The sequence below is a fragment of the Danio rerio genome, chromosome 21, assembly GCF_049306965.1.
Source record: "Danio rerio strain Tuebingen ecotype United States chromosome 21, GRCz12tu, whole genome shotgun sequence".
Lineage (NCBI taxonomy): Eukaryota > Metazoa > Chordata > Actinopteri > Cypriniformes > Danionidae > Danio > Danio rerio.
This window is the reverse complement of record NC_133196.1, coordinates 47851564-47865000: the sequence shown is the minus strand read 5'-3', so window position 1 is coordinate 47865000 and position 13437 is coordinate 47851564. Positions and strand designations below refer to the sequence as shown.

Below are 13437 nucleotides of genomic sequence, written 5' to 3'. Positions count from 1 at the left end.
CATACAGGGCTTGACATTAACTTTTTTGATCACCGGCCACTGTGGCTAGTAGTTTTCCATCGTTACTAGCCACTCGCCATTTTCACTAGCCACAATTTTGTTGTTGGGAAAATATATTTTATATGCATAAATTTGACTTTGGCATGGGTTGCGGCATCTGAAAATTACTTCATTTAGGTTTTGTGTGTTTTCCACTTGCCTCCTCGTTCATTTAAGTGTGTTTTGTTTATACGCTAAATGGATTATGCTTTCATTAAGTGTCGCATTGCATTTAGTTTTCTTTCACAGGACTTTTCAGGCCTCAACACAATAAAGATTTACCTTTTTTGTCAATGGCCACACCAAACTAATTATTTCCTCGCAACAAATTTAAAATAATGTGTCAAAACAAGCAAAATACTGCTGTATACATACACTTTTTATTCAACAAAACAGCTGACATTTAAAAATATATATATATATTCTCACGCATTTAAAACTATGCACAGTGATCTGTTCTGGCTCAATATCCCAGATCACCAGTTATATGCATACAACAACAACATATTAAAGCAATATTATTGTAAAGGATGATTATTAAACTTTATTAACAAAAATAACAGCAAGCAAATAAGGCGGGTGAAAAATATTCTGTGTGCGTTAATGACAGGATGATGCCGTGCACACGGTTAATGTTAGGCCAATTAATAATCTGTTCAAAGAATGGTTAAAGCGAAAGCGGCAACAACTGCTGCTGCTTACAAAGAATCTCGAGTTCTTGAAGGACTGTGGGTGCACGAGCATCGCACTAGTTTTGTTTCACTAGAGCTTTCAAACACTCGCGCCATTCACACGGGGCTTCAGCATCAACGCTTGACTGAAGGCGTGTCTGAAGTTGGGGCTGAAGCGATCTTCATAGCAGCATCAGCCAATGAAATTCAGTCAGCAATAGGCCACTGTCTAGCTGGTGTATTTGCATACAGCGATCTGATTGGCTGACGCTTTAGTCGGCGCTTGAAAAGTTGAGCTAGTTCCAATCTCTGCAGCGAGCAACGCCTCTGAAGCCGCGCCGACGGATCCACAATGCAGATCGGCAATGCCTGACGTCACCCAAAGTGTATAGAAAGCATTGACGCTGATGCCCCATGTGAATGGGGCGTTAAGCCATCGTCAGTGAGTGAGGAAAGCCTGTCTCACCATGCATGTGATCCTCTCATTCGTTATTCACCTGCTTTCCTTTGCTCGGCGACAAGCTGTTTTTGTCAGTCGTGCTGCTTCTCGATTCTAAGATCACATTAGTGCGCATATAGACAAACGGTCATAAACTAACAGTCTAATCTGTAGTGACGATGAGCCACAACCGGAATCTACCCACATTTGGCGGGTTGGCAAGTGTTGATGTAAAGCCCTGAGTACATATAAACTGTACATTTATTAGCCCTTCTGAATTATTAGCCCCCTGTAGATGTTTTTTTTTCCCAATTTCTATTTAACAGAAGATTTTTTTCAGCACATTTCTACACATAATAGTTTAATAACTCATCTCTAATAACTGATTTATTTTATCTTTGTCATGTTGACATTTAAAGGCTTAACTAGGTTAATTAGGGTAAAGTTAGGGTAATTATGGAAGCCAATGTTTAACAGTGGTTGACTTTAGACAAAAAAAATTGATAAAATAATGCTGGCTAATAATATTGACCTTAAAATGTTTTTAAAAAGAAACCTGCTTTTATTCTAGCCGAAATAAAACACTTTCTCTAGAAGAAAAAATATTATAGGACATACTGTGAAAAATTCCTTGATCTGTTAATTTAATTTATAAACATAACAGTCAACTAACATCTAATAACCAGTTTCACATAAAGACAAAATAGCTAACTAAGCACTGTCTCCACATTTATGTTTGGTATTTACAAATCTTCATAGTTCTTGTGTTAAATGGAAGAGCTGAATGTTACTGTACGCTGCCATCCACTGGAATCGGTAGGAAGTAGACTGCATTTTGGCCCTTGTGTGTTCTGGAGCCGTCTTTTGTCCGTCCGTTCTTTCTGATGCCCACAAACCAGTCTCCGTTGTCCTGATATCTCTGCGAACGGTATGTGTTGTAGTGATTTTCCTCCATCTTCTCAATGAAGAAACACTCTTCATTCAGCACAGCCTGGCACAAAGATCAGCACATCATTTACAAATGAGCTGCAGTTTAAAGAGGTACCGTCTTAGGTCTTAGGTTGCATAGCATAGGTATAGTTTTGTCAATAGCCAAAAAAATACATTATATGGGTTAAAATTATAAATTTTTCTTTAATGCCATAAGTTTACTAAAATCCATGAAGATATTTTGTAAATAATATGCATTGCTTAGCACTTAATTTGATGACTTAAAAACATTAACATTTGAGTACTTCTATATATTCTATATAACAAATATTGCCCTATCCTAACAAATAATTATATAATATAAGTTCTAATGATTAATAAAGATTAATACGTATTATTAATAATAATACATAATTAATGATGATAATATTAATACTACTACTACTAATAATAATAATCAATAATATTAATAAATCAATAATATTAACAATCAATAATAATAGATTAATAATAATAATAATAAATTTATAATAGTAAATTTATAATAATAATCAGTAATAATAATAAATCAATAATAATAATAATCAATAATAATAATATTAAATCAATATTTTAATAATAATAATAATCAATAATTATAATAATATTAAATCAATATTTTAATAATAATAATAAATCACTAATATTATATTTATACTAATAAAAATAATAGTAATAATAAATCAATAATAATAAATTAATAATAAAAATAAATCAATAATAATACAAAATAAATAATAATAACTTTATAATAATAATAATCAATAATAATAATAATCATCATCAATAATAATATTAATCTTTATTATATACATTTGGGCGCATGGTGGCGATTGCGCCTTACAGCAAGAAGGTTGCTGGTTCGAGTCTTGGCTGGGTCAGCTGGCATTTCTGTGTGGAGTTTGCATGTTCTCCCCGTGTTTGTGTGGGTTTCATCCGGGTGCTCCGGTTTCCCCCACAGTCCAAACACATGCGCTATAGGTGAGTAGTGTATGTGTGTGAATGAGAGTGAATGGGTGTTTCCCAGAACTTGGTTGCGGTTGGAAGGGCATCCGCTGCATGAAACATATGTCAGATAAGTTGGCAGTTCATTCCGCTGTGGCAACACCCAATTAATAAATGGACAAAGCCGAAAAGAATATGAATGAATGAATAATTACCCACCATGAATTAAAAGCTTATTTATTCAGCTTTCAAGTAATAGAAATCTCCATTTAAAAAAAAAAAATTTAATTATATTAAAAATATTAATGTCAAACAGATACAGGTTGCACTTTATTTTACAGTATGCCTACTTACAGTGTTTGCTTAAATAAAGGAATGTGTTATCTAATTAAGTAGCGGATTAAGGAAACTACATGGGTTAAGGTTAGGGTCAGGGGTAGGTCATTTCATAGTTATTTTAATGACTATAAGTACACATTAATACATGTGAAACAGCACTGAAAAATAGTGGTATTCAAGTATATATAAACTCACGGTGCCATAAAGTCTTCCACATTTGTCCATTGCAAGGTATAGTCCAGTCTCATGACCTCTGATGGCCACAACTCCTGCTTTCACTGCTTTTACCTTTAAAAGAGCTGCCATACAACAACACTATAACAACAAATCTATAGTAAATTCACAATAAATACTATATTTTTTAAACCATACTATGGTAAAGCACTTGAATTGGTTTGTTGTGGTGATATTATAGGTGCTATGGTAATGCAACAACTATAGTAAACAAATGACCAAAGTATACAGTAATAAATACTAAAGTATACAACAGTGTTTATTATGGTTTATCAGTTCACTATAGTATAGTATGGTGAAGAAGTCACTAAGAAAGTGCTGTAAATGCTATAATATATGCAATATAATACACTTTATGGTATATGGATATAAAACACTATATAAATTCATTCATTCATTTTCTTTTCGGCTTAATCCCTTTGTTATTCTGGGGTCACCACAGCGGAATGAACTGCCAAATGATAAACTAAGTCAAGTTATTATTTGTTGTTCCTAAAACTTGGATAGGCAAGACTTTTGTCAGGTAGTTTTGTATGGTTCAAACTTTATAGTTGCCGTAAGCACTTTACTATAGTATAGTTTGAAAACAGTAGCCTATAAATTATTTTTTCATGTGTGTGCACTGTACACCCATATACACCATAATTTCATAGAAACAACCAATCCACGCCATTAATAGTGTAATATTGATCTTATTCATTACATTTAGCTCATTGTTTAGCCAAAACATGAGAATCTCACTTTATAAATCCCTGCTGAAAAATCCAGCTTAAACCAGCCTAGGTTGGCTGGTTTTAGCTGGTCGACCAGGCTGGTTTTAGAGGGGTTTTGGCCACTTCCAGGCTGGTTTCCAGCCATTTCCAGCCTGGTCTTAGCTGGTCAGGCTGGGAGATGACCAGCTTAAACCAGCTTGATCAGCCTAGCCAAGCTGAGAGTCCAGCCAAAACCAGCTATATCCAGCTTCAACCAGGCTGGTTGAGCTGGTTTTAGCTGGATTTTGCTGGTCATTTTCCAGCCTGACCAGCTAGGACCAGGCTGGAAATGGTTGGAAACCAGCCTGGAAATGGCCAAAACCCCTCTAAAACCAGGCTGGTCGACCAGCTAAAACCAGCCAACTAGCCTAGGCTGGTTTAAGCTGGATTTTTCAGCAGGGATGGCTTTAAAGTTCAAATGGATTGAGGTAAAGTTGGTTTTATATTCCCACATTCGTTCAATGACAACTTGTGACATGCTCCCTAAGTTGTTTACCATGGTACTTTGATTATTCGGTCTGAATTCACATGTAAGTAAGCTATGATGACTTGGAAAAAACATTAGCGCTATTTAATTGACTGTGGACAATGTTGTACTTTGAAAGTAATTGGCTGCTAATACTACTTTGAATATATAGAGATAATTTTGTGAAGTTATATTACGGAGAAATTATTATAAAACTAACTTTACCTCAATTTCAAATGACTCTATACTGACTGTTAATGTCGTTGTCTTGTCGGCTCGCGTCCACCGTCCCGCTGGGTAGGATCCGGAGATGAAATCCTCCATTTCTGCAGTGGAGTTTTATGAGAGAGTTGTGTTTTGTGTCTCTGTTGTCTGTAGTGGAAGACAGCAGTGCAAAAGCAGTGAAATCCCGCTCGGTCATCGCGCGTTTTGCTGCTTTGAGAGGCGCTGTGTTCTTGAACACCCCCGCGACTGAAATGGATCGGTCCTCCGAGCTTAAGCCAGCACTTATAAGGAGCTTGTGTCACGCACAACTCCTTCACACGGACTTATTATAAACTGCCAGAAAGGTGCTGCTATTTTAAAACATAATTATGGTTATTATCATTGTGAGTCTAAAGAAGTTTTACAATTTGTGCAGTATGTCATTAGAATGTGTTGTTTTATTTAATCACTTTGGATTTTATAGTTATTATTATTTTATTCCCCTTAAAAATAATCATAGCCTATATATCACTGGTCAGTTGGCATTTCTGTGTGGAATTTGCATGTTCTCCCCGTGGTTGTGTGGGTTTCCTCTGAGTGCTCCGGTTTCAAACAGTTCCAACACATGTGTACAGTGGAACTGGGTAAACTGAAATGGCTGTAGTGTTAATGCTAGAGTGTTTGGGTGTTTCCTTGTACTGGGTTGCGGCTGGAAGGGCATCCGCTAAGAAAAACATATGCTGGAATACTTAGCAGTTCAGTCCACTGTGGTGACCCTTGATAAAAAAGCGACTGAGCCGAAGGAAAATGAATGATTTTGGAAAGCTTTCGGAGATGTGATGGAGAACAAACAGTACAGGAAGGTATTCAGCTTACACAGAGCCAGTTTTCCAGGCACCATAGAGACATTGTGCTTATTGAAACTAGAGTCTTAGTGTCAGACAGCAGCCAGTGTGAGCGATGTCCCTCAATGAGCTGCTAATTAAAGCACACATTTCAGACTAACCGTTTCAGAGCTTAAATTCGGTCTCACTGAAGCTCTGAAAACAAAACTTGCCCATTTGGATCTTAAGGTTAAGTTGTGGATCCACTGTATGGATTTTTCATTTCCAATGCGCCTCTTTTCTACAGTTTTTTTTTTCAATGTAAAAACATGCATGTGTTTAAAAAATACCTGCTACTCATGCGTTGTAAGACCAACATTGACAGCCTTTTATGCTGAGGTGTCAGCACGCAGTGAGTTTTGCAAGTCGACTAAACTATTATGATGGTGATCTTAAGCATGATGTGTGTGAATTATTAGCAGGGGGCTAATAATTCAGGGGGGAATTTAACTATATATATATATATATATATATATATATATATATATATATATATATATATATATATATATATATATATATATATATATACTTTTTTTTTTGAGGGGGGCGGTGCCCTAATAGAGCTTTATGTCAAGCAACGCTTCTGGTGCATACTTGTCAACATTGGTATGTGAAAAGAGATATGTCCACCATAATACGGGATTCCCCTGACCCCTTTAAAAAATCTCTAAATTACTAAATATGTTTGTTTGGAGCTGTTTTGTTACAAATAAACAGTTAAATGGTCAGTAATATGTTTCATTATTATTTACAACAAAAAAAAAAGATACATTAGCAGCAAATAAATTAGGAAACAGTTCTGCTTATTAAAATTAATAGCTATTTTAATGAAATAGAATCAAATCTTATTAGCCGTTTCTTCACTGTGTGAATACACATTCTGATTAAAGAGCAACGAATGAATGATTAATATAGTTTTTTTTTTTCGTTTGATTACATTAATTAACAGGTGTCACGACTGCATTCCTAACAGTTTATGCTCATTTAGGACGAAATTACTTGTGTCTGAAAAAAAACAAAACAAGATCAACATCTTTAGATATTAATATTATTAATTATGTGTATATATCTGTTTAAACATGCACCCAAAACCCCAGACTTTTGCTCCGCTTCAAATCGCGTGTACAGAATCCGTTTGGGAACACCGTCTATTTATCACTATGGAGCGTGTAGCTGACAGTCACGCACCGCTATATGACTTTTTTGAGCATTGCATATGAAGGGGAGACAACACTTGTAATGAAAAGGAAGGGAATCCCGCCGTTTTTTATGTTCATTTCAAAGTGTTTTCGTGCCTAAACAAAGCGAAAGCACAGAACAGACTCGCATTTAAGAGCAAGGGGCGGCCCCTGGTGGTTCGGCGGTATGGGTTGCGAATAGGGAGGCTCGACTCTTTAATGTTTATTCCTTCAGAGAAACACTGAAAATACTGGAGAAATATGGCATAATAACTTTATGGGATGATAGCGGGATAGAACTGTAAAATACAGGAGAATCCCGGGAAAAACAGGAGGGTTGACAGGTATGCTCTGGTATATTCACACACTGCTAACACACTTTAAACCACTTAAAATAGTGATATTAATAAATATTTTAATATTTATTATATATAAATATATAAATATAATAAATATTTAAATATCATTAAATATTTTGGCATAATAGACTGAGGTTGAACCCGGAAGTATCATTGGGAGTTACATGTTGCGTAACTAGCTAAATATCGTATCAGCGAAGATAAAGTCACACACATTTATAATTTCTCCGCCTTCCGGGTGACCCAAAGGTCCGTTCTGAATGAATGGTGAATGTAAAAAGGGATATCAGAGCTCATTTTCAGCTAAGTTAAGGGAAATGGCACTTGTTAGCTAACGTTTTCTTTCCCAAACACACTTTTTAGATGCCATCCCTGCTGAAAAATCCAGCTTAAACCAGCCTAAGCTGGTTGGCTGGTGTTAGCTGGTCAACCAGGCTGGTTTTAGAGGGGTTTTGGCCACTTCCAGGCTGGTTTCCAGCCATTTCCAGCCTGGTCCTAGCTGGTCAGGCTGGGAGATGACCAGCTAAAACCAGCTTGACCAGCCTAGCCAAGCTGGGAGTCCAGCCAAAACCAGCTATATCCAGCTTGAACCAGGCTGGTCAAGCTGGTTTTAGCTGGATTTTGCTGGTCATTTTCCAGCCTGACCAGCTAAGACCAGGCTGGAAATGGCTGGAAACCAGCCTGGAAGTGGCCAAAACCCCTCTAAAACCAGCCTGGTCGACCAGCTAAAACCAGCCAACCAGCCTAGGCTGGTTTAAGCTGGATTTTTCAGCAGGGATTTATCAAACTCGAGTTAATAAACTGATTCTTTCACTATATTAGACTTGTCAAGATACTAAATTAAAAGAAAGACCGCCAATTTCGCGCTAACATTTAAGGCACTGTTGATGGCTTTCTTGAAACAGCGCTGATTTGCCATTGTGTTCACGTGGTCAACAGAAATGCTTGCGATTGGCCGAGAAGGTCATCAGTTCACCCACCGCTGTTTACTGAGCACAAACACAGACGAGACAAGCGATCTGCTTGATGACTCGACTGATCTTGACGGCTGCTTCGCACTCCAGTCATGTATCTGTATATATATATACATATACATGTATCATGTATCATGTATCATGTATACATGGAGACTGAAGCCGTGAAGATCAGTCGAGTCATCCGCGCTCAGGAGCGCTTCCATGTTAGCGGGAAATAGCCGGGTTTAAAACTTCAGTACCAGGACAACACTATTACAGACAACACGAGGGTGTGCTACAGAGGACTGCAATGTTTATCACCCACCGGGTTACATAGACTGAAGCAGTAAAGCGTCCTCACGGTGTTTAACTAGTGCCATGAGCTGATGCCTAGGAGGACACTTAAGCGAATCACTGAGATTGTGATCTTGTTTAATGCTAAATTGCTCTTAATTGTTTAAAATAAACTTACTGAATAATATTAAAGTGATGTTTACACCATTTCTGCATTTTGAAATCTCGGCAGCAGCTGGAGGTTTGTAGTACACAGCATGTTACTGCAATGTTTACAGTGCTCGTCCTATACTTCCGGGTTTCTTCCCACCGCAGCCTCGCTTTGGTTCTTTAAAATGGCGGCCGCGTGAAATAAGCGTATAGGTGCCCTTTAATATAGATGAAGAATATAGAATAAAAAGCCATGAAATATTTACATTTTTTTTAAATGTTTTTTTCAGGGCAATAAATAATAATCGTAATCATCTATCCGCAGTATCTGCCGTGGGCCTATGATGTGCCTGTGTAGCATCTTCTGGTCATGACCTGCATTTATCTGTTAGATTTGTGTCCTCATCTTGCCCAGACAGTGAACTGCAGTTTATTTCGGGACGTGCTATATCTATGTCCACGCATCATCTCTATTATGCCACACATTTGATTACACAACCAGTTTTACCAAAGCTAGGGTATGAATGCATAGTAGTTACTAAACCAGCAGATGCCAATATATTAGTAATACGGTCTCGTTTGTTAAGGTTATGTTATTGTTTATTTATTTTTAAACAAGAAGTTGTAATGAACATCACATTTTTAAAGTCTTAAAGATTCTGCTCATGTTAGTCCACAGTGCGTTCATAAATGTTAATAAACACAGCTGTTGGTAAAAGTTACTCAATACAAATAGTTTTATTTATTTATTGATAAATGAGTGTTGGATACTTTAAAATGTTAGTTAAGATCAAATAAATACATCAATTACTATATTATTAGAGGTAACAGATATAAGAAAGTAGTTTTTATACATTTACATTATTGTAATACAAGTTGAAATGTCTTTTAATTTGATTGAACTTACAAATTTAAAGCACATATTCACTTTAAACAATGTATAAGACTTTTATTTATTTTTTTTTTAAATTGCATTTAAAAGAACATTAATTAATTTAGTAAAATGTTTACTATCAGTTTAAATATGTTTAATGCATACTTCTGACTACTTTGTCTGTATAAACCTTACATTTTATGCGAATGCCATTAATTAAATTGGTAATGAAGTACATTCATTCATACATTTTCTTTACGGCTTAGTCCCTTATCCGGGGTCACCACAGCGGAATGAACCGCCAACTTATCCAGCACGTTTTTTAACACAGCAGATGCCCTTCCAGCCGCAACCCATTTTTGGGAAACATCCATACACACTCATACCCAATGGACAATTTAGCCTACCCAATTCACCTGTACTGCATGTCTTTGGACTGTGGAGGAAACCGGAGCACCCGGAGGAGAACATGCAAACTCCACACAGAAACGCCAACTGACCCAGCTAAGGCTCGAACCAGCGACCTTCTTGCAGTGAGGCGACAGCACTATCTAGTGCGCCACTGCGTCGCCTAATGAAATACATGTACATTTAATAATTTAGTTCAACAAAACAGGTTTTATTGCAACATTAAACAGGAGATTGAGCTGTAATTTTATTTAATGTTTTGTAAAATACGGTCCGTCTGAGCCTTCAAGAATGATGAAGGAATTTCCTGTGCTTTAGTTAATAACACTTGTGCATCTTTATATAAGCCTCTTACATATATTTCAGAACTTAACTGTTCTACAAGTGTTCATAAGCCTTTTGACAGGCAAGATTAGAACCACAGTGCTGCTGTTCAGAATGTGAATGCGGGGGATTTAAGTGGACTTCCTCATGCGGCTCGGTTTATTTATTAATTTCGTTAAATTTTTGAATACAGAGCTGATGTACAGCAGTAAACATGTGACTGTTTAATGTGTTAACTGTTTTATTCTATTCATTTGAACATATAGATTATCCTGTATTTCATAGTGTATTTTTTTTTTGTTGCATTTGTGTTTGTGTGTATCTTGTATTTCTTACATTGTGGGGAAGCATTTGAAGCCGAAACACGTTGCTATTTATTTTATTTCATTCAAATTTATCCTTTTTTTCCTCCTTTACAAGTGTTGCCGGAGTTGTCTATTTTCAGATTTTCTCACCGCACCTTGTATGGTGGTTGAGTGCTCCAGATCATCCCTTATATTGTGGGGACCAAATGTCCAAACTGACCTTATGGGGACATTTTCTTTTTTTCCGGTCCCCTTGAGGAAAACGGCTCATAAACAACCCAGATTTAATTATTATCAAAATGTAAAACAAAATGTTTCCTGTGAGGGTTGGGTTTAGTGTACAATTTGGTGGAGGGGGAATTATGGTATGGGCTTGTTTTTCAGGGGTCAGGCTTAGACTCTCGTGAACAAAACCCTTAATGCTTCCAGGACATTTTGGACTTTGGAATTTAATGCTCCCATCGTTGTGGGAACAGTTTGGAGATGGGAATTTCAGTTCCAGCATGACTGCACATCGGTGCACAAAGCAAACTCTACAAAGACATGGATGAGTGAGTTTGGTGTGAAGGAACTGGACTGGACTGCACAGAGTCCTGACCTCAATGCAACTAAATATCTTACTAGAAGAGCATCAAAAATTCCCATAAACACACTAGTACATCTTGTAGTAGCTTGGACTATAGCTTAGACACTAGTGGACAAAACCCTTGATGATTTCAGGACATTTTGGACAATGGACACCGGTGCACAAACTCAACTTCATAAAGACATGGGTGAGTGAGTTTCGGATGGTGGAATTATAGTGGCCTGCACAAAGTCCTGACCTCAACCCAACTGAACATCATTCTAGAAGAACATCTAAAATTCACATAAACACACTACTAAATCTCCTAGTAGCTTGGACTCTAGTGGACAAAACCCTTAATGCGTCCAGGACATTTTGGACTTTGGATTTTCATGCTTCCAACTTTCTGGTAACAGTCTGGAGATGGGGATTTCAGTTCCTGCATGACTGCACACCAGTGCACAAAGTAAACTCCACAAAGACATGGATGAGTGGGTTTGGTGTAGAGGAACAGGACTGGCCTGCACAAAGTCCTGACCTCAACCCAACTGAACATCTTTCTAGAAGAGCATCGGAAATTCCCATACACACACTACTAAATCTTCTAGTATCTTAAATTCTGGTGGACAAAACCCTTAATGCTTTCAGGACATTTTTGGCATTGCTATTCCATGCTCCCAACTTTGTGGGAACAGTCTGGAGATGGGGATGTTAGGTGCTGCATGACTGCACAACGGTGCGCAAAGCAAGCTCCATGAAAACATGAATGAGTGAGTTTGGGGTGGAGGAACAGGACTGGCCTGCACAAAGTCCTGACCTCAACCCAACTAAACACCTATCTAGAAGTTTTAGAAGAAAATCGAAAATTCCCATAAACACACTACTAAATAGTGTAGTAGCTTAGACTCTAGCTTACACTCTTGTAGACAAAACCTTTAATGCGTCCAGGACATTTTAAACTTTGGAATTTCATGCTCCAAACTTTCTGGGAACAGTGGAGATGAGGATTTCAGTTTCGCCATGACTGCATACCGGTGCACAAAGCACACTCCTTAAAAACACAGATGATTGAGACTGGTGTGGAGAAACTGGACTGGCCTGCACAGAGTCCTGACCTCAACCCAACTGAACATCTTTCTAGAAGAGCATCAAAATCCCCATAAACACATTACTAAATAGTGTAGTAGCTTAGACAGCTTAGACTCTAGTGGACAAAACTCTCTATACTTCCAGCACGTTTTGGACTTTGGAATTTCATGAGTCCAACTTTATGGGAACAGAATAGAGATGGGGGCTTCAGGTCCAGCATGACTGCACACTGGTGAATAAAGCAAACTCTATAAAGACAGATGAGTAAGTTTGGTATGGAGGAACTGGACTGGTCTGCACAAAGTCCTGACCTCAATGCAACTGAACATCTTTCTAGAAGAGCATCAAAAGTTCCCATAAACACACTAGTAAATCTTGTGGAAATTTCCCAAATGAGTTTAACCAGTTAGAGAAATAAAATGGTGGCCACAACCATATTAATCCCTATAGATTAAGATTGGGATGGCATTAAGGTTTATGTGCATGTAAAAGCAAATGTCTCAAAACTTTTGTCAAGTTTTCCACTGCTTTGCAAAGCCATGGAAAGGTTAAGATTTTATGCTTGCAGAGGAAAAAAACAAAGAACACTTAGAATGGTTGAAAATAGGTAACTGGGTTGCAAAAGTCACACATTTAGTCAGAAAAAGTTTTTTTGGCTTCAATGAAACAAGTTGCTACTTCAAACACTATTAAATAAGGTTGCCAAATATTATTAAAGCGCACATAACATTGTCTTATTCATATAGTCGTTGGCTTAATTTGTCAATGGGTTTCTACAAGGTCATTCGTCCTGCACAAGCTCTTTATGAAAATTCCAGTGCGGGGCATTTTAATCAGATTAAAATTTCATTATTGTGCTCTGTGTGTGTGTCATGGAGGGGGTGACTTTCTGGTCCCTTCAACTGTTTGTACAGTTTTGTTTGGAATAATGATAGCGATCAGAAATCAGAAGTTTTTTTTGGCAAACTTTAACCCCAAAATTGATCATTC

General features: G+C 37.3%; 1 protein-coding gene across 1 annotated transcript; it reads right to left on the bottom strand.

Moving 5' to 3' along the window:
• Positions 1 to 400: 400 nt before the first annotated feature.
• On the bottom strand, positions 401 to 5312 carry fgf1b (fibroblast growth factor 1b). The gene is made up of 3 exons (NM_001105278.1): positions 5107 to 5312; positions 3598 to 3701; positions 401 to 2140 (listed from the first exon to the last, which is right to left on the bottom strand). Exons 1-3 carry the CDS (start codon positions 5273 to 5275, stop codon positions 1937 to 1939), a joined length of 477 nt encoding a protein of 158 aa, NP_001098748.1. The 5' UTR covers positions 5276 to 5312; the 3' UTR covers positions 401 to 1936.
• Between the last annotated feature and the right edge of the window lie 8125 nt (positions 5313 to 13437).